The sequence below is a fragment of the Opisthocomus hoazin genome, chromosome 5 (genome assembly GCF_030867145.1).
Source record: "Opisthocomus hoazin isolate bOpiHoa1 chromosome 5, bOpiHoa1.hap1, whole genome shotgun sequence".
NCBI lineage: Eukaryota > Metazoa > Chordata > Aves > Opisthocomiformes > Opisthocomidae > Opisthocomus > Opisthocomus hoazin.
The window spans coordinates 14,801,141-14,828,590 of NC_134418.1; the positions used below are offsets into that span (position 1 = coordinate 14,801,141).

Sequence of the window (27,450 nt, forward strand, 5' to 3'; positions counted from 1 at the left end):
TGTGTGATAAGGGTCTGTGGAAAGTACGGTTAATTTTTGAAAAATAAAGCTTAGAAATTACGGAACACATCATGTTTCACATGCAGAATATTTGCCTTTGGGCTGTGGCCAAACGTAAGGTGTTCCAGAATGAAACCAGTTTGTGCAAGGAAATTATGATCAGCCGAAAAAGGTGCGATGTATTGCATTTCGTCCATATGTTCAGCTGTCATAAATGCTCTTAATCTCAGATTTTATGTGTTAAAAATAATTATTTAAACCTGTTCATGGGTGTGGTGAAGCCAACACACGTGTGACTAAGTGGATACTAATTGTTGACCTTGGGGACAGAAAAGAGAAGAATGAATTCTGTAGTCGTGACAGCACCGTGCTAAGTTGGTCCCGTCAGCTTTCACATGGTTTTGCTGGCACACTTGGCTACTGAGCTGTTCTTTAAAGTTTTACAAACCCTGTGGATTTTCTTTTCTGTGTCATTGGAAGAAAGTGCTTGGTTGCTTGTGACAGGTGATTTTGTGGGTTGTGAAAAAATGTGAGTGTTGCTCATCTGCGTGTCCATGCCAGATGTCTTCCCACAGCGCTGCAGGGGCTGTGAGTGGTGCGTGCCGCTGCTCGGGGCTGGGGGGTTTTGATGCTGAGCGGGAAGCTGTAGTGACAAGGACAGAAGGAAGTTCTCCCATCTCAGCACGTTGCATGGGATGGATGATAATAATTACTTTGATTTTTACCAGCCTTGCTTCCCTCAGCATCCTTCAAATCGGTGGGAGCACAGCGGTTTTTGAAAGAAATTTGGGCCTTTAATGCCTCTTCCCACTATTGGGATGGCTTAGGAATTTAGCTGAGGATGTGGGTTTTGAGGCTTGCTGGTGTGTCAGTGGTTTGGAGGTCGGCCTGCAGTGCCAACACTGGTCCTATGCCATGGCTTGTGCAGGGGCTCTGGCCCGTGCCTCGCAGCATCTGCTGTGATGCTTTCAGATGCCATTAGCGTCCTCCTGCTTGGCTTTACAGCCCCCTAATGACATGGACTTCCAGAACCCATTTTCTTAAAGTGTAAAAGCACAGATAATTCCCTGTCCATTTTTCTCCGTCGGAGCTTGACCTCTGACAGAACTGCCTGCCCAGATGCAGACTGACTGTCCTGCCATAGGTGTTATCTTTTACTTTACTTAAAAAGCACTAGAGCACTAGATCATTCCCTAGACAGTGCTTTTTCTGCATCAAAACTTAACCAGCTTCCTTTCAGCTTCACTGAACCCATAGCTTCACCAGATTCCTGCTTTCCCCAGAAGCCTAGAGAGATCCCTAAATTTCAAAGTGCTTGGAGATTAGACAAATGTGAGTAAATTCAGACAAAATTATGAAGTGGATCCAAAGCAGCATTTTTCCGTAAGTAGTATCTGCAGCATCTGCTGTTCTTTGAAAGCAGTGGGACGTCTGGCAGAGCCTTCGTGTGGCAGAGCACAAGGAGAACCCTTCTGCGATTCCCTTTTGGCCACCTAGTGCAACCCAAGAAGCTGGGCACAGCAGAGTGACTTAAGAGGAACTGCATTTTTTTCCAAGTCACGCACAGATGTTTGTTGGCTCTGGACTGGTCAAGGGTTGTGGGCTAAACGCTTTTGATCTGTGAAGGGACCAAACACTGGGTTAGGGAAAGGAGTTTTTTTATATTTTCAGTCATCTTTCAAGATGAAGATATTATGATGCAAGGTGATGCAGCTTTAACTGAGCTCATGGCAAGGAATTGGGGGTACAGTGCAGAGAAGGAGGGAGTTGGTACTGCCACGGATGGAGATATCCACTAAAGTATCCTTAGTGGTCGGCCATGGCACAGGGAAGTGTAACAGAAGCAATTGGCCAGAGTAGTAGGAAGCTACATCAAGAAAAAACATTCGGACAATGCATTGGTAATTACACATGGAAATGGGAAATGAATGTGTTGCTCCTCTTTTCTTTCTTGTTTCCATTTAAAACTTAAAGATATTGAAAGGTATTAGAAGGAATTCAGCATGTGGCTGTACTCAGATAAATACTTAGTCCCAAAACATTTTAGTGAACCTCAGAGTGCCTTGAGGGTTTCATTGTTTTACACTAAACACATTAAAAACCAAAACAAACCAAAATAACAAACCAAACGTACCTCTGTTAGAGCAATTTTTGATTCTACATGTACAATACTGTGAAGTAAACCTTGGATCATCTTCTTGGAACTCTGCAAGTGCCAAATAGTAGCCTGTGGTAACGTCTTGATGGTCTCCTTGACACAGACACTGTTGCCTATTTCAGCTGAAATTATGCTGAAATCACCGAGTGCCTCCAGCAGCTTTGGGGAGCTGAGCCTGTGAAACAACAAAGTCTAACGTGAAGCAGTTTGTCTCAGAGATATGACAGATTTTCAGTGTTTGAAAACATATCGGAGAAAAACTAGGCAGTAAAAGGATAAAATTCTGCTGATAAATTGGAATAAATCATTTTGAATTGTGGACCAGATTTGATTATCACTTCCTATGCAGAATTACCTTTGACTTCAATGGAATGCTCTCAGGTTTCTGCTCCAAGAGATGACCAAGCCCAGCTGACAAGCAGCATGTTAATTATTTACACTTTCTAGCCGCAGTAGAGCGATTAGTTTGTGGTGAAACATTATACTAATAGCTGTGCTATGCTTTTCATTCAAAGATCTCAGAGATCTAAACAAACACTGAATGAACTTTTGCATTGTAGAGCATGAAGTAAAAATTAATTTTTAATGCAATTCAATTTAAAGATTAAATTAAGAGCTAAAGTGCAAGGCCTGCAAAGTTGTTAGCTGTCTCGCAGTACTATTGCTCCTGCTGTTCTTTTCTGACTCTGGCTCATGCAGAAATTGCAAGGGTGCACATAAATTTGGGTGGTTGTGTCAGCTGTTACATACTTATTCTGAAGGCTGTTAAGGACACCCAAAAGTCAAGGCACCTAAAACTGAATTTGTGGGAGTTCTGTTGCTTGGAGTTACACAGGAATTTGGACTAGGTGAACATAACGAACCATGCTGACTTGAAAACCTATGGAAAATAGACACTTGTTTGAAAATATTAATAAAAATGTAGTAAGAATATTAATAAAAATATAGTAATTATAACTTCATGCTGAGAAACGCTGAAGTTGTGTGAAGCCATTTAAAAATAATGTACTATGTTGCCTACAGCTATAATATTTGAGTCTGATCTTTACATAGATTTAAAATGTAGTTTCTGATTTCAGGTTTCGTACAGCCATGCCATCCATGCTTCAGGGTTCTTCATTGCTTTTTTTGTTTCCCTTGTATTGACAAGTGCTGTTCTTTTTATTGTTTACCGAGCCCGAATATTAAAATGGAGATTCCGTAGTAAAAACCAGGTGAGTTATACCGTCTGTAATGGTACTTTATTTAAATTTCTTCACTGATGGTATCTGGTGATATAACTTGCTAACTAATACAGATTGTATGAACAGTTTTTGAAGATAAATAAAAAGTCATTAAGTGATGGATTGGATTCACAGGTAATGTAATCTCTACAACTTCTAATCTTTTGCATAATCAGATTTAGAGGGGAGTGTAAGAATAATAATCTGATCAAAAGAGAATAATAATCTGATCAAAAGAACTGCTGTCGGTACCTGGACGTTAGCTTCAGATTAGAGGGAGATTACCCTTTGGCTATTCATTTCTTTTCATATTTTTCCCTTCCTCTTCTCCTCTTCGTCCCCCAAAATGAGAGAGAGGTGGGATGTCTGTGGGTTATAAGCAGTTGCCCAGGGAGTAGACCACTCACCTTGAGCACAGCAATTTATGTCCAAATTGTATTTCTGATTATCCGAAATAGTGATTTGAATTTAGGTCTTAGTTCCTTGGATGTGCCTTCATCTCTAGAGTGGTTAAGCAAAACAGTTGGGTTTGGGGATAGACCATTTTCAATGTTCTTTATCCAAGCTGTGCTAGTTTGGAGAAAGTGTTTCAGTACATACTGGGCTGAAGAGAGAAAATACAGTAGCTCATAAATATTGATTAGGTTGGCCCAAATTCCAGCCCTTGCTTCTATTAATTGTTTAGGTATTTCTGTAAAGTGGAGCAGCTTCAACAGGAGGGAGCTAGAGACCTCATTCAGAATGTTACAGTGGCTGGAGCAGTCCTCTAAAAGAGGTGTGCTCAGAGGTTTGAAGCCCTCCTTTGCTTAGATGATGGTGGATCTCCCATCCCTCTGGATGGACCAAAGGAGCTCTCAAATCACGTCCGGCCTTATTTTCTGCGGTTGAAAGTTACTCCATCAACAATTTTTATTTCTCTTAGGCCTGAAAAAATAATGCCTGTAAATAAAAAAGGCATGCCTAGTTTCTTTTTACAGAAAAAGCTGTGATAATGAAGCCATAAAAAAGAACCAGTTTGGTCCAAGCATCATATATTTATACTTGTTTTTTGTATAGTACTTTTATTAGCTGTTAGTTTTAAGGGAGTCTCACTGAAATGTGAACTGAGTCACTTCCATCATACATAGTATCAGTTTTTCATTTTGTTCACCTTGTAATACTGTAATTTTGCCATGTATAATTTGTATACCGTGGTAATTTTTAAAAGATCGGCCTAGAAAGTTTATAGTGGATAGCAACCTGCTAGAAGGCTTTCACAAGCCCACTGAAGTCAATATAGAGTCTTCTGTCTTCTCCATTAATTTCTTCGTTTTTATTCCAGATCAGTTGTAAATAAAAAGTTCAGCCTGAAACAGTATATTTGATTTTAGATACATACCTGAATTCCACAATCTCTTTAGACCCTTTGCAGCTGTACAGTTCAATAATTAGTAGGAACCTTCTCACTCAGTGTTACCTGCAATAAAATTAGATCAGACACTCAGTGTAATTTGTTTTTATAACCTGAAGCTTGCTTTTTTTTTTTTTTTAGGAGATACAGCGTGAGCTCTGTCAAAGTCACAAACTAGAACATTCTCAGTTCAATTCAGGTGATTTCTTCAGTGAAGATACAATCATGAATGATCAAATCATTGATATTCTGTCCTTTGAAGAATCTGGGAACATGCTTCAGGCTTTAGAAGAGTAAGAATTCACTGCTATTGCATTACATTTATTACATTTATCATCAACTGTACCTTTGAACATGTTTTGAGTATCTATCTACGCTTTAATTTTTCTTCATAGTGTCTGTTTACGCATGTGACTGCACTACCACAGGTTTTTGAACTGTATTGAATAGCCATCTGTGGGAACTGAAAATCGTTGTATTTCATATTGCTTTACCTGTAGGAGTCACAGCTCCATCTAGGCCTTAGGCATGCAAGTTTTCCAACCCAAATGAACATCTAGTTTTGCTTCTCTGTGGTTCACTAAGCAAGGGGGAACTTTTCTTTGCACAAGAAACTGTTGAAAGGGTTTATTCTACTGTTGTTCAACATATTCTGCTTTCAAAAGGGTGGCTTTTGTCCTAGAAAAGAGAGCCCCTGCTGGGTGCCAGCATTGCTCTGTAGCAGCGTATTTTGGAAACAGCTGGATCAGAATCTGGGGAGTGACAATTCGTAGTGCTGCCAGAAAGATACCACATAGCTACAGTTGGAGGGACCACTGGGTAGAGCGGAGAAACTCTCCTGATGTTGTTGAAAAGCCAGTCAGGGCTGTTTGGCAGAAACAGGTCATCTGTTCTTCAGCTGAATTTGATAAAAAGGTCTGATGTGAGGACAGAGCAGAGTTTGTTTGTTCAGTCTTACCGTTAGCATGTCAGATTACAGGAAGTATTATGCAACTATGAAATCTGTAGAAGCTGAAAAGGAAAAGTTATGGCACCATGGAATTCATTTTCTTTCTTAAAGGGTAACTAACAGCATTATTATTTCTTGCATTTCCTTGATAATTGGGATACTTATCTCTGTAAATTGCACATTGGTCCCTGGTTTTATAGCTGTATAGCAACTCAGGCTTTGAGAAGATTTACCTTGAACATCATTGTGTGAATGTTAAGAAGAAAAGATCAAACATTTTTTTAACTTGCTTTAGTATTAATTTATTTCAGGGAAAGTGAATATCTAGCTAGTTTGAAAAAAGAATAAAAAATGCTGGACTATTTTCAGATACATTGTGGTTTAGAAAGGTAAACCTTTGCAAACCTTTTGCAAACCTTTAGATAGGATTATTTTTTTTATAACTGGACTCTTCCTAAACCCATAAAACAGGATTCATTTCTTAGTTTGAATATGTATTCAGGGGCTAAAGTTTTTTTAGTATTCTTATGCAGTTAGCACAAATGTCTCTCTTGCTTCCACTTCTTTCCTCACAGTTTCTGTTTTCTCTGCCTCTAAGGAGGCAGAGCATTGCAGTGAATAAAGTAGATGCCCATTAGCAAATAGTTGCTAACCTTCTTCACCTTCTGAGTTATCTTTTCTGTCTTCTGGGATGAGGATGGTAGATGGACCACAAAGGCATCCAGATTTACAGTGGTTCCTGCCATGAAAGATGATTGAAAGTGTGATAGATGTTACTGTGAAGGGCTCAAATCAGCCTCTACCCGTTAGCGATTGGTGCTTCCTAATCCCGATTTAGATTATCCCAATTTGTCTCATTTCTTGTGCCTTTAAACTGGGCTTTGTGATTCATTTACTTTTAGAGGTGCTTCACAGATGAACTCGCCGTATTTTTTTCTATTCCTCCTCTCTTTTTCTTGGCACTCATTGAATATGTGTATTCAATCACTACATGCATGTTTGTCTCCTGTCTTACTGGTGGTGCAGTTTACCTGACTGAATGAGAATCTCCGCAGTGTGAACTCTTACACCAAGTTGTCCTGAGCTACCTTTTTCACTCAGGGGTAAAAAAGGGCACTCCTGCGGTATGATTAGTCTCAGACTAAAGTAGCCTTCCAAAAAACGAGTTTTATGGCTGCTGTGCTCACTGACTGTAAAGCCTGGAGCCTGGGCTGATTAGGTGGAGGCGGGTGAAATGAATCCCAGTCTTGCAGGCTGGTTGGTCAAAAAGGCTACAGTATTACTTTAATGCCTAGATTAGATACATGCAATATTTTTTCTGCTTTCTTCAGTAGCTGGAATGCACCCATTGTTTTATCTCTCATTGTTAACACTTTGGTATTCAGCTTAAGATGCTTCATCATCTCCTAAGGTGGGTTTCTTATTCATTTGGCAAGCTGGGGCAAAGCAGTCCTTTAATTTCTGATCTACATTCCTTAAAGGTTTCATTTTAGTCTTGTATTTCATAAACTGTTGTGCAGAACCTAGGTTTTTAGCTGATTCCAAAGACAAAGATAAAATACCGTACCGTTGCCTTAGGAGCTTCTATGGCAGCGATCTAGGTTAAAACCAGAACAGAGTAGTAATTCTTTTTACTGAGTTACCTGCTTTAAGGATAATGACTTGTAAAACATAATGGGAAAAAGAAAGATGATGCATTTGTAATTTATTAATTGCAGTCAGTTTGAGTAGATTCTGTGCTTGAATGAAATGCTGTCATTTTACTAATTGTGGTCACAGTCAGTTTTTCAACGTTGCATTTGTTTTATTACATTTAGTGTCACCCAATAGAATAGATGGGGTTTCTGTGAGGAACCAAGGAATGGGGTTTGTATTGTCTCACAAGAGTGGCAGTGTACTGAGGATAAGAACTGGGCTTGTATTTTGAGCAGAATTTTTTCATGTCGTATGTATATGAATTTTAGCATCATATTTCTGGTTTTTATTATTTAAGGAGGCAAAAGTATAGGGGCTTTTGGTACTTTGGATATTTTCAACCAACAACGTCTTGCTTGTATGCTAGTTTGGTAACTCCTTCTGCATGTGTTGGTGTAGCTAGATGTCATTTTCTCTACATGGAATATATATAAGCTTGCCAACATAATTGATATATTCTTTTTAAATTGCAGTTATAGTGAGCATGGTTGGAATCATTCTGGTGCTTTGTTCTTTTGTCCAGGCACAAATGAGAAAATTACTCAGAAAAGTAAGAGCCACAGGATTTTTTTTGTCCTCTTTACGACATAGAGCTATGTTAATAGTTAATGTCTTTTACAAAGTGACGGTGCCAAATTGTTTAGCAAATACATTGGGAGCACATGTTCAATATTTATGGACAGGGACATCTTTGGAGTGTAGACAGTTTGCAATGTCAGGAGGATTGGCTACAGAACAAAACACTTTTAATGTTTCATGAGGAAGCTTCTTAGTTACTCATTTTGTGAGTTTTGTCTTAATAAGTCGTATCCTTGATGTACATTATGCAGCAAAACAGCTTGGCTTTTATTCTCAGTAGGTTTCTTTCTGTGTATATTCCTGAATGTTGGCCCATTGGCAATGAATGCTAATGAGAAGAAGCTATATAATTTGAATATTTGACATGCGTACTAGAAGATCATGTTCCAAATTGTTGTGCGTCTCTCTTTCTGTATGTCTAGAAGAGAATATGAAGAGAGCTGAGCAGTTTCAGTTTGTGTCCAATGTGATGAAGTCTGACCACGCTCATAGTCTCAGAAGATACAGATATGTTAAAGGCAACTTAATTTCTTTAAATAGCTTTCCACTACTACAGCTTTTCTTTTTCATCTTCATATTGTACAGCTTTGCTTCCTTGAGTTTGTCAAATACTTAGCTGAACTTGAGCCTGCTTGCTGATACACAGTACATACTGCCAATTATTTTGGGAAATCACTAAGTAATATGTATGCATTGCAGCTGATTTTTTTTCTAATGGTAGAGGGCGTTGAGGCCAATGTACTAGAGAACAGGATCAAACAGTCTCCAAAGAGCCTTGACAGAAAAGTAAAAAAAAATTTACTACCTTATTAGAAGTTCACTTTTTCTTTCTAAATGTAAATTTCTTGCTGTACATCTCAATTTAATTTGCTATGGAGCAAATGTGGGTTTTTCTTAACCCTGAATTCAAATGGAAAGTAAGAATAAAAGATCACATTGGTATGGCAGCTAGACTTGCACATTCCTACATAGAAAATGGTGAGAAATAGTTACAGTCTTAGTACAAAAAAAAATGAGGTGCTAAATGTCTGTATTTTATAACTTTTAAAAAATGTAGTCAGAATTTTAGACTTTTTGAAGTGAGAGCATATTCATTGCTCTGTTTTTGTGCGATGTGTACAATGGAGGAATACAACAATAAATAATAATCACAAGTATATAGTGGTAAGATACAGTGAATACACATGGACTGAACCCCAAACTCTGCATTTGTAGTTCTGTATTATGAATGCTGTTACAAACTTGACAAGTGTGTATACGATACATTTTTTTTTTCCGTCAGAGAAGCTCAAATGCTTAATAGGTGATAGGAGTCCATAAGACAGGGGAACTAAAGAAAACATGTCATTTGTAAGTAATGAATAAGTATCTTTTTTTCATCTAAAAATTGCACTTTTCTTTGATCTTTGCTAACTATGAAGAAATTGTCTCCAGAATTACATGGGTCATTTCTACTGTCCACCTAGAACAATTTGTCTCATTCAGGAAACAATCTGCTTTTGAGAGTAATGCTATTAGTGATGCTTTATTCCATATCATTTTGAAAGAAGACTGGTATCTCCTACCGTTTCTGTCATCTGAATACTCGCCCTGTTGGAGAAGATGAGAAGAATCAGAGTAGATCACAGCAAAGCTGGAAGCTCCTCAGGCATTAATGCATAATGCATATAGCCATAATATTTATTTATGCTTTTGTTAGTATCCAGGCTGAAGTTGGTGCTTTTAAAATCAATGGTAAAATGTGTGATGACTTCACTAGAAGCAGGACTGGAGTCTTTTATATGCTCTTTTTGCATAGTAGGTTTTCAGTGAAGTACCATTTTCTGAGATTTGTTGCAGCAGCTGTATTGTAGCTAGCTGTATTTTTTAAATTGGTTTGCTGAAAATCACTGATTTATCAGTTTTCATAGTTTCTGCAATCAAAGCAGAAGTTCTCAGTCTCTTAAATGCAGGCTTTTTCAAATGTTTTTTAAACAGATTAATTTAAGAATTGAAATACCTTTCCTCTCTTTATGTTGCTGTGGAGAGTTAAAGGAATTTGATAGTGAAACTGCTGCCAGATCTAATGCTGAGACTTTCGGCAGGTTTTCATAAATCATATTTTTTTCTGAAGAGCTACTGGTCTCTCAGCTCAATTTATCATCTTTTTCAATTTTGAGATTATTTTTTTTTATATATATATATCCTGAGAATGTTATTTCTGCTTTTGTCAGCATTCTGACTTTTTCTGGGAAGCTAAACTTAAGCTATGACTCATCCATGTGAAGGCATCCTTAGATAATCATCACATACCTTTCTTAGCAATTTTATCTAGTGACAGGATGTCCTGTATTGTCTGTAGCCTCACATTTCAGCTATGCTGAGTTTCCACTTATCTAGATAAGTGTCACTGGACTGATGGATGAAATCCCCCAGTTCAGAGCTGGCTGCAGACCAGTACAGCTACTGGTGCAGCACAGAGCATCTTCAGACTTCCTGTAACACTGGCGGGCTGGGGGCAGCCTGGCAGCGGGCAGAGACTTGGGCAGGGCTGCAGACTTGGAGCAGTCAGCAGCTGCTGGTGGCAGTTCAGACCTCACGCCACCACTTCTGCTTCTACTTCGGCACAGTTTTGGTCTCCTGCAAAGATCTGCACCTTGTTGTGCTGCCACCTGCATAAATCCCTGCACTGAAGTGTTTGCAGTATCTGTTGTGACTGGACCCAGCAGGAAAGTGTGGGAAGCAGAGAACGGAAGAACGGAGGGAGAGACCGAAGGGTGGAAGCTACAGCACTGTACGCAGGGTCTACATTGACACAGCAATGAAGAGCAAAAATCAGCAAACAAACAAAACCAAAACAAGAAATAGAACAAAACACAGCCCAGCTTATTAGAATCATAGAATTATAGGTTGGAAAAGACCTCTAAGATCATCAAGTCCAACCGTCCACCCAATACCACCATGTCTGCTAAACCATGTCCTGAAGTGCCACATCTATACATTTTTTAACTCCTCCAGGGATGGGGACTCAACCACCTCCCTGGGCAACCTATTCCAATGTCTGACCACTCAGTAAAGAAATTTTTCCTAATATCCAATCTAAACTTCCCCTGACACAACTTGAGGCCATTGCGTCTCATCCTATCACTAGTTTCTGGGAGAAGAGACCAACACCTGCCTCAGTACAACCTCCTTTCTGGTAGTTCTGGAGAGCGGTAAGGTCCCCGCTCAGCCTCTTCTTCTCCAGACTGAACAGCCCCAGCTCCCTCAGCTGCTCCTCCTATTGATGTTTTATTACTACCCCTCAACAATGGATGATTTAGGAAACAAACCACATCTGCAGCTGAAGACCTTTCATACCCGTTATAGCTGAACTGGCTTTCTTCGCTTACTGTTCCTAAAGCCGGCACTGGCACATGTTGTTTCACGTCTCGGCTGTGTGATTCTCCCCGCCTGGCCCTCCCTCCCTTTTCACTTCTCTGAAGTGTGATGAGGAAACACGGACCGTAACACTTGGTTTTTTTCTCCTTTTGCCTTCCTTGGCGCAGCTGTCCTGTTGGTGCTGTGCCCACGGGTGCAGGAGACGTGCTGCTCTGGCTCAGGCAGAGGCAGGGGATGCCACCGGGCTGGGGACAGTTGTGTGTCCTTCTGTCCATCCATGCATCCTCGGCTGCGCTCCCCTTTGCAGCGGGTGTTGGTGCAGTTGCTGTGCTGCGGTGCTCCAAGTCACGGCTGCTGCGGACGTCTGGGGCAGTGGGGACAAAGCGTCCGCAAATGGCCCTGAATGCCATGCTCTTTGGCAACACGGTGTGCCATGAAGGAACGCTTCTGCAGAAACTGCTGCCACAGGGCTCCAGTCCCCTCTGGATGCTGTTGTAATATGTATGCCACTAATTGGCTACCATTTGCAGATGAGAGATGAGTTTCTGAAAATGATGGGTTTTTCTGTTTTCGTGAGAAAATGTCACTGAAGGGGAGTTTGCTTGATTTTTCTTTCCCCTTGAGACTTCAGAAAGTTGTGTTGTAGTAATTTCTTATCTTTATGAACTCTGAATTAATTTTTTAAATATTTCAAAAAGCCATTAGTTCATTTTACGACTGCTAGATTCAGCTGCTATTATATTCTGCTGTTGAAAAATTCCATCTACATGCCTTTAATTTGAATAATAAGAGTTAGACAGAAGGATTTTGTAGTTAATGAGAGGTTTCCTTTTTTATGATGCAGTGTGTTGTGGGATTTTTTTTAAGTTAACTGTAGTTGTTTCTTTCTTGACCCTAGCTGCTTTCCTGTATTCTTTTATTAGGTCTGTGGAAGACATCGGATGCTCAGGCATTCTCTCTGCTTCTCTATGTTTGGCTTCTGGGATTCTCCCCTCCCAGATCTTCTCTGACACATCTTTCAATCCTCTTCCTCTTCAAGTGAGTGAAAATTCTTTACACTTGCTGTTTGTGATTTCATTTTCTACATGTCTGTTCACCTTCCCCCCCCCCCCCGCACTTTTGTACCACCTGCCTTCTGTACTGTCCTCATCCTTTCTATGCATGCTTTGTCCAACAGAAGCTTTGATCCTTTTCATGAATAGTTTGCCATCTGCTACCTGTACTTCATTGTCTTTCATGTTTCTGTTATGCTGAATGTGCTCAGGAAGAGATGCAAGACCTGTTAAACATGAACTGCTTTAACAAGCAGAGTGCAGAGCATTTGAAGCAGCTTATTAAATCTACCTCCATTTGAGGAGGCACAGAGTTGTCAGGTTAGGATTTTTTTTTCCGTAGGTTTCACAAAACATTGCACGTTTAATCTGGATAATTGTAAGCATTGCTATTCTGATGGACTTGTGTCTGAAAGCATTTGCTTTATTATATGTCCAGGATTCTTGTTTTATACTGACTGTTGGCATGTAAGACTCCAAGACTATACTGGTGCAGCTTGGTAAGGCTGCCCTCAGCCTCTCATTTGGAGTAAAAGCTTGAAGCAAGGTTTCTGGTGCATGTGATGAGCTTGTCTCACTCCTGCTGGCTGCTGTGTGGAGGAGGCAGACCGGAAGCAGAGGACATCATGTGGAAAGTAGATTTCAAATTTTTACAGACGCAACCTTTCTTCAGCTCCCAGTGAAAAAGATAATGGTGTGGCTGCTGTCCTCCAGGGTGTGACGTGGGAGAGCTGTGGCTTGTAATTACTTTTTCTCCACGCTGTTACACTTGGATTGGTGGAACAGTTCACATGCTTCTGCTGCTTCATTGCCTTCTTCACAAAGGTGCTTTCAGGAAAATGGAGGGTGAGAGCTGCAGATTAAATACACCTGAGATCTTAACAGCCTCATCACTCACCTGCTGACACATAAGCATCAGGTGAACTGCACCTACTGCTCCTCCTACATTTGGCATCACCATCTGAGGAGTGGAGTTAATTGGGTACTTTGATACGATATCCCACAGCATTCTCCTAGAGAAGCTAGTGGCTCGTGGCTCAGGTGGAGATACTCCTCACTGGGTAAAAACTGGCTGAATGGCTGGTCCCAGAGAGTTGTGGTGAATGGAGTTAAATCCAGCTGGCAGCAGGTCACAGGCGGTGTTCCCAGGGCTCAGTTTTGGGGCCAGTATTGTTTAATATCTTTATCAATGATCTGAACAGGGGGATTGAGTACTCCCTCAGCGAGTTTGCAGATGACACCAAATTGGGCGGCAGTGTTGATCTGCTTGAGAGCAGGAAGGCTCTGCAGAGGGATCTGGACAAGCTGGATCGATGGGCTGAGGCCAGCTGTATGAGGTTCAACAAGGCCAAAGGCCAGGTCCTGCACTTCGGTCACAACAAACCCATGCAACACTACAGGCTTGGGGAAGAGTGGCTGGAAAGCTTCCTGGCTGAAAAGGACCTGGGGATGTTTGTCGACAGCCGGCTGAACATGAGCCAGCCGTGTGCCCAGGTGGCCAAGAAGGCCAACAGCATCCTGGCTTGTATCAGCAATAGAGTGCACAGCAGGAGTAGGGAGGGGATCGTGCCCCTGTACTTGGCACTAGTGAGGCCGCATCTTGAGTACTGTGTTCACTTTTGGGCCCCTGACTACAAGGAGGACATTGAGGTGCTGGAGCGTGTCCAGAAGAGGGCAACGAAGCTGGTGAAGGGTCTGGAAAGCAAGTCTTATGAGGAGTGCCTGAGGGAACTGGGGTTGTTTGGTCTGGAGAAGAGGAAGCTGAGGGGAGGCCTTGTCACTCTCTACAACAACCTGAAAGGAGGTTGTAGTGAGGTGAGTGTTGGTCTCTTCTCCCAAGTAACTAGCGATAGGATGAGACGCAATGGCCTCAAGTTGTGTCAGGGGAGGTTTAGATTGGGTATTAGGAAAAATTTCTTTACTGAAAGAGTGGTCAGGCATTGGAACAAGCTGCTCAGGGAGGTGGTGGAGTCCCCATCCCTGGAGGTGTTCAAAAAACATGTAGATGTGGCACTTTGGGACATGGTTTAGTAGGCATGGTGGTATTGGGTGGACGGTTGGACTTGATGATCTTAGAGGTCTTTTCCAACCTTAATGATTCTGTGATACTGTAGTTCTCTTTGTGGGTGAGAAGGAGCATGGGAGTCTTGCTCAAAATGAAATTGCATCTAGTCTATAATGACTTGCAGTGAATAGGAAGAAATGCTGTGGGAAGACAGAATCACAGAATGTTAGGGGTTGGAAGGGACCTCTGTGGGTCGTCTAGTCCAACCTCCCTGCCAAAGCAGGGTCACCTACAGCAGGCTGCACAGGACCTTGTCCAGGTGGGTCTTGAATATCTCCAGAGAAGGAGACTCCACAACCTCCCTGGGCAGCCTGTTCCAGGGCTCCGTCACCCTCAGAGGGAAGAAGTTCTTCCTCATATTCAGACGGAACTTCCTGTGCTTCCGTTTGTGCCCGTTGCCCCTTGTCCTGTCGCTGGGCACCACTGAAAAGAGTTTGGCCCCATCCTCCTGACACCCACCCTTGAGATATTTATAAACATTTATAAGGTCCCCTCTCAGCCTTCTCTTCTTCAGGCTAAACAAGCCCAGCTCCCTCAGCCTCTCCTCGTAGGAGAGATGCTCCAGTCCCCTCATCATCCTCATAGCCCTCCGCTGGACTCTGTCCAGTCTCACCCATCGCTACTACCGAATGGATGGTTTAATGAGGTCGTCGGATCGGCCCTGATGGAGCGTCGAGAAGGTGGTTGAACTTGACTATCTAGAGGAAGTAAAAGTCGTAACAAGACTGAGGGAAAGATAACAATGGAAAATGTTGTGATGGTGTTTTGTTTTTGCTTTCATTCTTGGGATTACTGCTGAAGAAGACTGGAAAAGTAACGAGTAAGGAGGTGAGTGAGGAATGGCTTAATCTTTTTTTTTTTTTTTCAAAGCATGCTGAAAGAAGTCCTGTATTTGTGGTAAGAAGTAAATGTTGTGTTATCAGTGTGGTGGAGCTATGAAGTGTTGCCTTCCAGGGAGAGAGTAAAGGGGCAGAATGCCCTCCCTCGACCTGCTGGCCACGTTTCTCTTGATGCAGCCCAGGATACAGTTGGCTTTCTGGGCTGCAACCGCACATTGCTGGCTCACGTTGAGCTTCTCATCCACCAGTACCCCCAAGTCCTTCTCCTCAGGGCTGCTCTCAAGCCACTCTCTGCCCAGCCTGTACTTGTGTTTGGGATTGCCCTGACCCATGTGCAGGACCTTGCACTTGGCCTTGTTGAACTTCATGTGGTTCACACAGGCCCACCTCTCCAGCCTGTCAAGGTCCCTCTGAATGGCCTCCCTTCCTTCCAGCGTGTCAATCGCACCACACAGCTTGGTGTCATCGGCAGACTTGCTGAGGGTGCACTCAGTCCCACTGTCCATGTCGCTGACAAGGATATTGAACAGCACCGGCCCCAGTACTGACCCCTGAGGCACACCACTCATCACTGGTCTCCACCTGGACATCAAGCCATTGACTGCAACTCTTTGTGTGCATCCATCGAGCCAGTTCCTTATCCAACGAGTGGTCCATCTGTCAAATCCATGTCCTTCCAATTTAGAGACAAGGACATCATGCAGGACAGTGTCGAATGCCTTGCACAAGTCCAGGTGGATGATGTCAGTTGCCCGCCCTTTGTCCACCAACGCTGTAACCCCATCATAGAAGGATGCCAAGTTGGTCAGGCACGATTTGCCCTTGGTGAAGCCATGTTGGGTGTCCCCATTCACCTCCTGTTATCCATGTGCCTTAGCATGGTTTCGAGGAGGATCTTCTCCATTATCTTGCCAGGCACAGAGGTGAGGCTGACTGACCTGTAGTTCCCCGGGTCTTCCTTTTTTTGCTTTTTAAAAATGGGGGTGATGTTGCCCCTTCTCCAGTCGGTGGGGACCTCCCTAGACCACCATAACCTCAAATGTGATGGAGAGTGGTTTGGCAGCTTCATCAGCCAGTTCCCTCAGGACCCGCGGGTACATCTCATCAGGCCCCATGGAATTGTGCACCTGCAGGTTCCTTAGGCAGTCTCGAACCTGGTCTTCTCCTGCAGTGGGTGGTTCTTCATTCTCCCAGTCCCTGTCTTTACCTTCTGCACCTTGGGCAAGTTCAGAGCACTTGCTGTTGAAGACTGAGGCAAAAAAAGTCAGTAAGCACCTCAGCTTTCTCCACGTCCTGGGTAACCAGGTCTCCAGCCTCCTTCTGGAGAGAGCCCACATTTTTCCTAGTCTGCCTTTTATCACTGACATACCTATAGAAGGCTTTCTTGTTCCCTTTGACATCCCTGGCCAGATTTCTTTCTGTCAGGACTTTAGCTTTCCTAACTTGCTCCCTGGCTACTGGGACGATTTCTGTGTATTCCTCCCAAGCTACCTGTCCTTGTTTCCATCCTCTGTAGGCTTCCTTTTTCTACTTGAGTTTGGCCAGGAGCTCCTTGTTGATCCATGTAGGCTTCCTGGCATTTCTGCCTGACTTCCTCTTGGTTGGGATGCATCACTCCTGAGCTTGAAGGAGGTGATCCTTGAATACTGACCAGCTTTCTTGGGCCCCTCTTTCCTCTAGGGCTTTATCCCATGGAATTCTAACCAGCAGGTCCCTGAGGAGGCCAAAGTCTGCTCTCCTGAAGTCCAGGGTAGCGAGCTTACTGTGCACCCTCCTTGCTGCCCTAAGGATCTTAAACTCCACCATTTCGTGGTCACTGCAGCCAAGGCTGCCCTTGACTTTCACATTCCCTACCAGCCCCTCCTTGTTGTGAGAACAAGGTCCAGCATTGCACCTCTCCTCATGGGTTCCTCTGTCACTTGGAGGAGGAAGTTGTCCTCAACGCATTCCAGGAACCTCCTGGCTTGCCTGTTTCCTGCTGTGTGGTCCCTCCAACAGATATCGGAGTGGTTGAAGTCCCCCATGAGGACCAGGGCTTTTGAACGTGAGGCTTCTCCTGTCTGCCTATAGAGTGCCTCATCCGCTCACTCGTCCTGGTCAGGTGGCCTGTAGCAGACTCCAACTGTAATGTCACCAGTCCCTACCCTGCCTTTAATCTTGACCCATAAGCTCTCTGTGGGCTCCTCATCCAATCCCAGGCGGAGCTCCATGCACTTCAGCTGCTTTTTGACATAGAGGGTGACACCTCCTCCTCATCTCCCCTGTCCATCTTTCCTAAAGAGCCTGTATCTTCCCATCCCAATACTCCAGTCATAGGAGCTGTCCCACCACGTCTCCGTAATGCTGATGATATAGCCCCACAGATGTGGCACATCACTAGCTCCTCTTGTTTATTCCCCATGCTACGTGCGTTTGCATGTCCCTAAGCTCCTCATAAATAACAGATGTGCTTCAGTTAAGTCAGAGCGACTGGACTTGAAGCAGCAATTAAAACAGAAGAATAAATCTGGTGGCTTGGCTTCTACAGGCTAGTAATGAATTGGTGAAGCTGCAAAGTGGAGCCTCCTACCACTTCCTGACAGTCATTAGGGAAATGTTACAGGATAAAGCTCCCATTTTCTGGATTCTTCTTTTTATTTAATTGTATTTGTGCAAAACTGAAACACTGATTTTTAAAGTTAGTTGTCACAAGTAAACAACTTAGTACTAGCTGGCTATGTCAGCAGAAGACCTAGGAGTTCTGTAAATAGAAAGACTAGGATAGAAAATACGCGTTTGCACAGCCCATTTGAAGCGCTTGCTGTGTTGCTTCAGCATCCTGTTCCCTTGATCCTGACAACACCTGTCCTCCGTGTCTGCCCCACTCTCTTGGAGCAAGAAGGACTCTCCCCAAGCAGAGGGAGGAGGTCAGCGTTGCGGGGAACTCGGCCATGGACGTAGCTGAACAGCACCCAAGAAGGCTATGTACGCATAGGTGCTGTCCGGCAATGTCCATCTGTACACAGCACAGAGCAGCTGGATGCTTGTATTGTCTTGGGGACATTATAGAAAATAGTAGCTCTTATGGGATCTCCAAATTACTATGAAAAATGCTTCAGGAACACAGTGTTTCTTGAATCACAGAATCACAGAATGGTAGGGGCTGGAAGGGACCTCTGTGGGTCATCTAGTCCAACCCTCCTGCTGAAGCAGGGTCACCTACAGGAGGCTGCACAGGACCTTGTCCAGGCAGGTCTTGAATATCTCCAGAGAAGGAGACTCCACAACCTCCCTGGGCAGCCTGTTCCAGTGCTCCGTCACCCTCAGAGGGAAGAAGTTCTTCCTCATGTTCAGATGGAACTTCCTGTTCTTCAGTTTGTGCCCATTGCCCCTTGTCCTGTCACTGGGCACTACTGAAAAGAGTTTGGCCCCATCCTCCTGACACCCACCCTTCAGATATTTGTAAGTGTATATTAGGTCCCCTCTCAGCCTTCTCTTCTTCAGGCTAAACAAGCCCAGCTCCCTTAGCCTCTCCTCGTAGGAGAGATGTTCCATTCCCCTCACCATCCTTGTAGCCCTCTGCTGGACTCTCTCCAGCAGCTCCTCATCTTTCTTGAACTGGGGAGCCCAGAACTGGACACAGTACTCCATATGAGGCCTCACTAGGGCTGAGTAGAGGGGAAGGAGAACCTCCCTCGACCTGCTGGCCCCACTCCTCCTAATGCACCTCAGAATGCCATTGGCCTTCTTGGCAGCCAGGGCACACTGCTGGCTCATGGTCAACCTGTCGTCCACCAGGACACCCAGGTCCCTCTCCGCAGAGCTGCTCTCCAGCAGGTCCGCCCCAAGCCTGTACTGATGGATGGGGTTGTTCCTCCCCAGGTGCAGGACCCTGCATTTGCCTTTGTTGAACCTCATCAGGTTCCTCTCTGCCCAACTTTCCAGCCTGTCCAGGTCACACTGAATGGCAGCACAGCCTTCAGGCAAAGGGATCTGGCCTCATACAGCCGGGATTCCTACTCCTGAATGGGAGGAGGAGGAGGGAAGTGGAGGAGGTTTTGCAGCTGCAACCAGCCAGCCCTGCAGCAGATCACCAAGCACGGCCACCACCGGTGCGTTTCTGGGGTTTTGTGAGACTGCAGCAGAAAAACCTCACTGCCTCTTTGTGATAGGTTATCATGGCTTAAGCCAATGTCTCCTGAATACTTCAAGTGCTTGAGTCATTGTAAGAAAACAACTTAATTCCATCACATTGATTTCTAAATGGGGAAAATACATCTTTTGTGTTTAACTGAGGGGCAGTGATAATAAGATATCATTGATATACTTTTAGTTAATCTTTGCTTATGTAAGGAAAGTTTGGTTGACAAAAAGCGAAGAGTTTATAGATTTGCGTGCTTCGATATATACCGTTCTGAATGTAATGTCATTCTACTGTCTTGCCAAGATCTTTCCTATGGATTTGAAATCTGTTCTAAGATTTGACTATGGAACAAATCCAACCAGTAATTTAGCCTAACTGAAAGAAGAATGGTTTTAAGCTTTCAAAAGTGTATTTTGTAGGTCACACAAATTCTTGTGTACTTAATGCACACACCAAAGCGGACAGTGCTGTGTGTTTGTGTAAATTGATATGCGGGGGCAAAAATCACCTAATACACCAATCCTGAATGGAGTGCAGAATAGGCAAAGCTATAGAATTTACAGTAGTTACATAGTATATGAAATGAGAATAATTATAATTATAATTCCAATTTATTTAACTCTAAAGATAAAAGAGAATGTAATTCATATGCAACGTGACATTTATTGCATTTTGTGATATTTTAATTTATTTGTATTGGCACATAATCAAAACACTCTTCCCTGCAGAGAGGGGAATATACCAGCGCAGTGGTGTATCGATATAGATGGGTCAGGCAGTTCTGAACTATGTTACAAAATCAGTGATATTTATAGTCTATTCAGATACTCACTTCATCTGCTTCCCAGCAGAGGTGTGTTGTGTTTTGTTGTTTGGAGTTTTTTTGGTAGGAGTTTTTTATTTGCTTTTAGACTGAGGGAATGTTTTCAGTTTTAAAGAAAATCTTTTCCTTATTCTGTCTAAAATGAAAATGCAAGAGTGGACATATTTCATTAAAGTTACTTAGTAGAAGTTGGCTCACCCTGCTTTTTAGTGAATGATTACTATCGTGATTAGTAAACTCATATGCTGTGATATTCCTGTGCTTTCTTGACCGCCATGTGGTTACCTAGTATTGAATGAATCTGGATATCCTTGTTTTCTGATAGAAGTTTCCTGTAATCTGTGATTTCAAACAGTCCTGATTACCTTTCTACAGCTTGGAGGTTGCCAGCCTGACGCGGGCAGATGCTGATCTGGAGGCATATCGAATACAGATATGTAAAGAAGTGATTGCTATGCTGATGAAGAACATGGTCTTAAGTCACAGCATCTTTCCTCATGTGGAGAAGAGGATGAATTCGATTTTCAAGAAGCAGTTTCTTGCAATGGAGAAAGAGATTCAAGAGGAGTATGAAAGGAAGATGGTGGCTCTGACAGCTGAATGTAATCTGGAAACTAGGAAGAAAATGGAGGCTCAATGCCAAAAAGTGAGAGCTGCAAATGAAGAATCTGAGGAATTAATGAAGAAAATCAATGAAAAGGTAAATCTGGTATAAAGTTATGATATTTTGCATGATATGTGGTTTCATATAGGTGGTTTCTCTTTTAGACTAGAAGGGCTGAGTTGTCCTGTTAAAAGAGTAAAGAGAAAAGCTGTACAATTTAAATGTGTTCAAAAATTTAGATGTCATAATTGGGGTAGTTGTTATTAAGAAACTGAAATGGAATTTAAATTGAATTTAAATTGAATTGGAAAATGAATTTAGCTCAAGAGAATGTGACACCTGCAAACAAAAGGTTGCTCTGTATCCTGATTTTTTTTTATATAGTCACTTAAACCCTTGCAAAGTGGTGTATTTTTATTTACTATATATTACTGTGGCAGTTCCTAAGAACTCCAGTCAGAAGTTGTGTAAAGTATTTTGCACATTCGGAGCAGAACAAACTCTCTGCATCATAAATCCTACAATCTGGGTAAAAAGTCTCCAATATTTATATTCTTATTTTGAAGAAAATGAGGATATAAGCACAACCAAAAGCCAATTTCCTCCAAACCAAGTGAAGGCAAGCAGAACAATCTGTGTTTTGGGCAGAGCAGGGAGTAGACTTCTCTTGGAAATAGCCTCTGGATAATAGTGAGATAAATAACTTAAGGCAGGGTATGATTCTTTACAAATTTAGAGTCTCCCTTTAAATAAAAGCTTACTGCTTATGTGTGTCACTTTCATTCGAAGATCTCTGTCCAAATGGGTAATTGTCATTACCCAGGATTTCATAGGTAGTCAGTAGCTGTAAATAGAGCCCAGCTCACCAGTCCAACATCCCATGTACGAAATTATGCTCTGGTCTTCCACATCTCTTTTTCAGGTATATTCAGTGTTTACAATAAAACTGATCCTCCCACCCCCCCCAACCCCCCCCCTTATTTTTTTTTTTTACTTCATGTGTCTGGAGAGGATTCTATTAAGTTTTGAATATTTCACCTCTGTAAGCTTAAAATGCTAAAATACCCAAGTTAATGTTTCATGCTTGTCTAGTGTTACAACTCATATTAAGAGGATGACTTGGTGGGAGTAAATAGTGCAATTGTTTACTTACAAGTGGGGCTTTGCTTCTGGAGCACAAGTGGATAGAATGTGATGCTGCTGAGTTCCAGGTGTCTGTTTCAGTTCAGTTATAGAGACAAAGTTATGTTAGGATTATAATCCCTAAGACCTGTATATTCCTTACTTGTGTATGCTCTCCTTGTAGACAGTACTTAAGTTTTTTGCCTTCTGTTTTGTTTTGTGTTTGTTTTTTTTTTTTTAAACCAAGTTTGCTGATGACACCAAACTGGGAGGTGTGGTAGACACACCGGAAGGCTGTGCTGCCATTCAGCGTGACCTGGACAGGCTGGAAAGTTGGGCAGAGAGGAACCTGATGAGGTTCAACAAAGGCAAATGCAGGGTCCTGCACCTGGGGAGGAACAACCCCATCCATCAGTACAGGCTTGGGGCGGACCTGCTGGAGAGCAGCTCTGCGGAGAGGGACCTGGGTGTCCTGGTGGACGACAGGTTGACCATGAGCCAGCAGTGTGCCCGGCTGCCAAGAAGGCCAATGGCATTCTGGGGTGCATTAGGAGGAGTGGGGCCAGCAGGTCGAGGGAGGTTCTCCTTCCCCTCTACACTGCTCTAGTGAGGCCTCATATGGAGTACTCTGTCCAGTTCTGGGCTCCCCAGTTCAAGAAAGATGAGGAGCTGCTGGAGAGAGTCCAGCGGAGGGCTACGAGAATGGTGAGGGGACTGGAACATCTCTCCTACGAGGAGAGGCTGAGGGAGCTGGGCTTGTTCAGCCTGAAGAAGAGGAGGCTGAGAGGGGACCTAATATACACTTACAAATATCTGAAGGGTGGGTGTCAGGAGGATGGGGCCAAACTCTTTTCAGTGGTTCCCAACGACAGGACAAGGGGCAATGGGCACAAACTGAAGCACAGGAAGTTCCGTCTGAACATGAGGAAGAACTTCTTCCCTCTGAGGGTGACGGAGCACTGGAACAGGCTGCCCAGGGAGGTTGTGGAGTCTCCTTCTCTGGAGATATTCAAGACCTGCCTGGACAAGGTCCTGTGCAGCCTCCTGTAGGTGACCCTGCTTTGGCAAGAGGGTTGGACTAGATGACCCACAGAGGTCCCTTCCAGCCCCTACCATTCTGTGATTCTGTGTAAATCAGGTTTTTGTTTGCATATCATATACCTGTAATTGTTAAGGACTTCTATGACACTTCACAATTGCACTTTTGACAAAAGGTTTTTGCTGAGCATGACCAATCAAAGGTACTACAATATGTTGAGGCTCTCGGGAAGAACTTTGGTTTATCAGGCTGTTGTTTGTGGAACTTGATGGCACAAGGCTAGTAAGCCAGGTGAATTTCTTTGATGTTTTTAAATTGTGACTCTAGGCAGCTTTTAAATATCTGTAGGATATGAACATCCTGAACTAGAGGTTCTAGAAAGTCGAAGGAGATGGCAAGGAAGGGATACTTGTGGGCATCTTTTTAAAGATGAGGTGAATTGTACTCTGCAGAAGTCTTTTTCCTTCTGTTGGTTATAGAAGGAGTATACACGTCTAACACTTAGATAGCCCTTGCTGAGATAAATCTTACCTTTGCAGAGAGGAGCATAATGGAAACTCAGTGTGTGAACTCACACTAAATATGCTCTCAGCAAAGTGGCTTTTCTTTGCACAAGATACGTTGGTATTGATTCAGTCTGGTTTGTATTGGAAGTCCTGAATGGTAGAAATCAAAGAATTAAAGCCAATCCAATACTTGTCCTGATGCATATATCATGTACTAATGTCTTGATGTTAACTTTCCTGTTGGTGAAGGACCTGGTTTTGTACTTGCCGTGGGACTTGGTCCCAAAGGATGTGCTGGAGCACTAGGGATGGCCCATGTTTGCACTCCTGGCAGTGGGTGTGCAGACGTCCAAGAGACAGCAGTGACAAACAGCTGGAGCAATAACTTCCTCCCCTTGTCAGCCAAGATACAGAATGTATATTTCCTGCCTTTTTGATTAATTATTTTCTGTCTGGAGTGTGTCTCTTGAGAGTGAGATGTAAGGTGTGAGGGGGGGCTCAGTGCAGAGGATGGATCTCCCCAGATCAATAATACGAAATTTAGAACAAGACCAACATAACTACTGGTAGGTAGCTCTGCTGACATAAGAAGCATTCTTTGCTCTGTGGGACATGTATGTTTTGATTCTACAATGAGTTTATGCATCTGAGATTAAAACTATGAATATGTAAGTCTTACTGGAGAACTATGAGAAAATATTTCTTGCAAAGAAGCTTTTAATTTATTTGCCATTTAACTCTACTCCATTGTTGTAACTGTAAAAAGATGCTCTTGGATTAATTTGTAGAAACCAGTAGGTAAAGTAGGTCAGCAATAATAAAACCTTTCAAAGATTTGTAGTAGATTTTTTTCCTAATTTATATTGTTTTTAAAATGCATGCTTGTTGTTATTTCATTGTTCTGACTTGTATGAGCCTATTCAGTTTTAATAGGATTTCAGGATTGATGAAACGTAAGAAATTAATTTCATATATAGTCTTTGCATTGCATTTCATGCAGTTTTGTATAATTTATCTGAAATAATGTTTCTGAAGTCTAAAACTACTTCATTGTGCTTTGGAAGTGTTAACTGGATTAAAGATTGATGGCTATAGAACCCCTGTCATTCTAACCAGATGAAAACAATGGCAAGTGTACATTGATTTAGTATTAGCCTCCATTCAAACCTGAAATGACAGTAGTCAGAGTATGTGTAAAATATATATGAGCTAGTAGCACTGATAATTTAAAATATGTTGAATACTGAAAATCACTTCAGATTTCTTTATCTCTCTGTTCTCTGCAGCCTGCTGTAGAATGCAGAAGTCTTCTGGATAGACTTCACAGACTGGAGCAGGACCGCTTGAAGAGATTCCTTCTTGTAAAGCAGGAGGAATATTTTGCGAAAGCTTACCGACAACTAGCTGTTACCCAGAGAAAGGAGCTCCATAATATCTTCTTTACCCAGATAAAAAATGCTACTTTCAAGGGAGAACTGAGGTTGGAAGCAGCTAAAACATTAGTAGAAGATTACTCTAAAATACAGGTAATAGTATAACTCTGTTCCTAACCTAATGACAGAATACAAACCCACAATAACTTTTGAGAAATGTTTCAGGAAATATCTGCACTTAAAACTCTAAAAGAAATTGTCCCTATGTTATCACACTTATAACTAATTTTCATAGGAATAATTTTTAAAAGTGTAATGCCATCATTACCCACATCTGGACATCTACACAACTGTATATTGGTGCATACGCACAACCTTTTTCTACAATAGTGGGCTAGATGTATTTGCCACAACATTATCTGCTTAGTGCTTAATTATGTTTTCATGGGTAGTATTTCCAAAGCACCTAGGTGCTTAAAGCGTGTCTTTAGCGCTCAGGGAAAATAAAACTTGTAGCTCACTTGTATCATGCAAAAGAAAGAAGTTTGGTAACACGTCTACACCATGCCGTGGGAAATCACGTAATATAAATCCCTAGTTTTGCAGTGAATATTTTGATATGTCTACACATCTTGGGGCTCTGCTTGGCTCCTGAAAGCTCTGTTGGTGCAGCTCTTCCCCTAAGCCCTCCTCCATAGGATGGTCTGAGAGCCAATTTCTGCTCGTGCAGCAACCTTCTGCTTCCAGGTTTACCCTCACTGGTGTTAATGAGGCCCTCGGCATGGTACAGAAATGCCAGAGTGCCATTTTCAAAAGTAATTTCAGCCCGAATAAAGGGACCTAGGTGACTAAGAGAACAGTTAGGTACCTAAGCCTATTTTATGAATGGCATTTTCTAAAACAGGTCAGACGCTGTCTAATGAATGAGAAGTACCTTTGGAGATCTGTCTCTATAGGCTTTTTCAAAACCACCTAGTCATCAAGTATTTTTCTATACTTCAGAAGATGTACTGAGCCCCCCAATCCAAATATGTGGATTATTGAAATAGTGGTATGTCTGAAGTGCTATGGTTTTGTACTTTGAGGGATGAGTATCTCTAGTTTACGCAGTCAGGGATGCTGATGAAGAGTATGTTGAGGATCTTAGTTTTGATTTCAGTGACATTTTAAGCCTCTTGCAACTGAACAGCTTAAGTTGTTTCCTCAAGGGTAGGTTGGTGGGTTTTTTTGCTCTGTTTCTGTTGAAAGTTAGTGTTCTAGATTCCAAAACTTCTGGGAATTGTTCTGGCTGGTTTTTGAAGAATATGATTGCTGTGGTCCTAGAGATTGAGAGCTTGGTGGTTAAAAAGCAACATCTGGAAAGCAGGTGTCAAAACATGTAAGGCCCACTCCTAAAACTAGATGGACTATCAGATCTCACTACACTGTCAGATATAGATGCAGCAAGCGCTTGTGCACAAGACAGCTGAGCAGCCAACAAAAGGTAAAGCAAGTGAAAGAAGTTTTGATGATATTTTGGCTGCTCAGACATGGGTCACTTAAGTATCAGATCTTGTCTTGGGTGTCTGATGCTAGCAGAATGTCTGCTGTAGACCATCCTGTACCAACCTCTGGTCTCTGGCAGACCCACTTGTAGGTACGTAAACGCTTGCCATTCTCCACTGTTGGAAGCAGGAGCTTCTGAGCCATCCTGTGTACAGCGGGCCTGGCTTTCCCCACACTGTGCTGGACACACATGGAAGACTTATCTTTGGCTTTGAAGTCAGCTTAGACACCTATGAAAATATTACCCTTTATTTAATCATACAATACAGAGTAAAGGTGGGGGGGGGGGGCGGGGGGAGAAAAGAAAGGACTTCATGCCACTTTCTGCTGTTACTGAACACATATGATCTTCAGATCACAGTTCCAGAAGACCTTTCATCCTGTGGATAGCTTGAAGCAGGAGCAGTTCTACTAAAACTGGTAGGGTAGTATGTGTATTTAATTATGGGTACCTGTTTAAATGACCTGTTAAACCAGGGCTCTCAGGAGGTGCACTAAATATTCAAGTGAGTACACACAATTTTGAGGTATTCAGGCTAAAAGCTCAGCATGTTATTTATTTTGTTTTGTTGAAGTAACAGGAATAATTTGACGTGATCATTAGAGTTGATATAAACTTACTGTTTTTCACTTGTAAGAGCTGTTTAACTTTGCCCTGTTAATGAACAAAGCTGGTCTGATACCCACAGGTGTTAACTGGAACTAACATTGCATCTAGATAAATATATTTGTTCACATTCTTTCCTGTAGGGAGACATTGAAGAGCTAATGGATTTTTTGCAAGCTAGCAAGAAATACCATCTGAATAGAAGATTTGCTTACAGAGAGTATCTTATAAGTAAGATACAGTTAAGGGATTCTCAAGCCGCTGCTCTTATAAATGCAGCAGCAACCCAGATATCAACTCTCATTAATAAGATGGAAAGGTAAATATCTTCTTGGTAGTCATGTGACTAAGTTATCCCAAAGACAATAGAATAATCTTCAAAAGTCTTTTTGTCTGTG

General features: G+C 42.4%; 1 protein-coding gene across 3 annotated transcripts in view; it reads left to right on the top strand.

The window, feature by feature from the left end:
- EVC2 (EvC ciliary complex subunit 2) overlaps window positions 1–27,450 on the top strand; it is an 83,791-nt gene that overhangs the window by 20,329 nt on the left and 36,012 nt on the right. For all 3 annotated transcript variants that reach the window (XM_075420513.1, XM_075420514.1, XM_075420515.1), the window contains 5 exons: window positions 3,238–3,372; window positions 4,913–5,064; window positions 20,632–20,956; window positions 24,814–25,053; window positions 27,196–27,371. In XM_075420513.1, coding sequence (XP_075276628.1) covers window positions 3,238–3,372; window positions 4,913–5,064; window positions 20,632–20,956; window positions 24,814–25,053; window positions 27,196–27,371 — 1,028 coding nt within the window. The remainder of the gene's footprint in view (window positions 1–3,237; window positions 3,373–4,912; window positions 5,065–20,631; window positions 20,957–24,813; window positions 25,054–27,195; window positions 27,372–27,450) is intronic.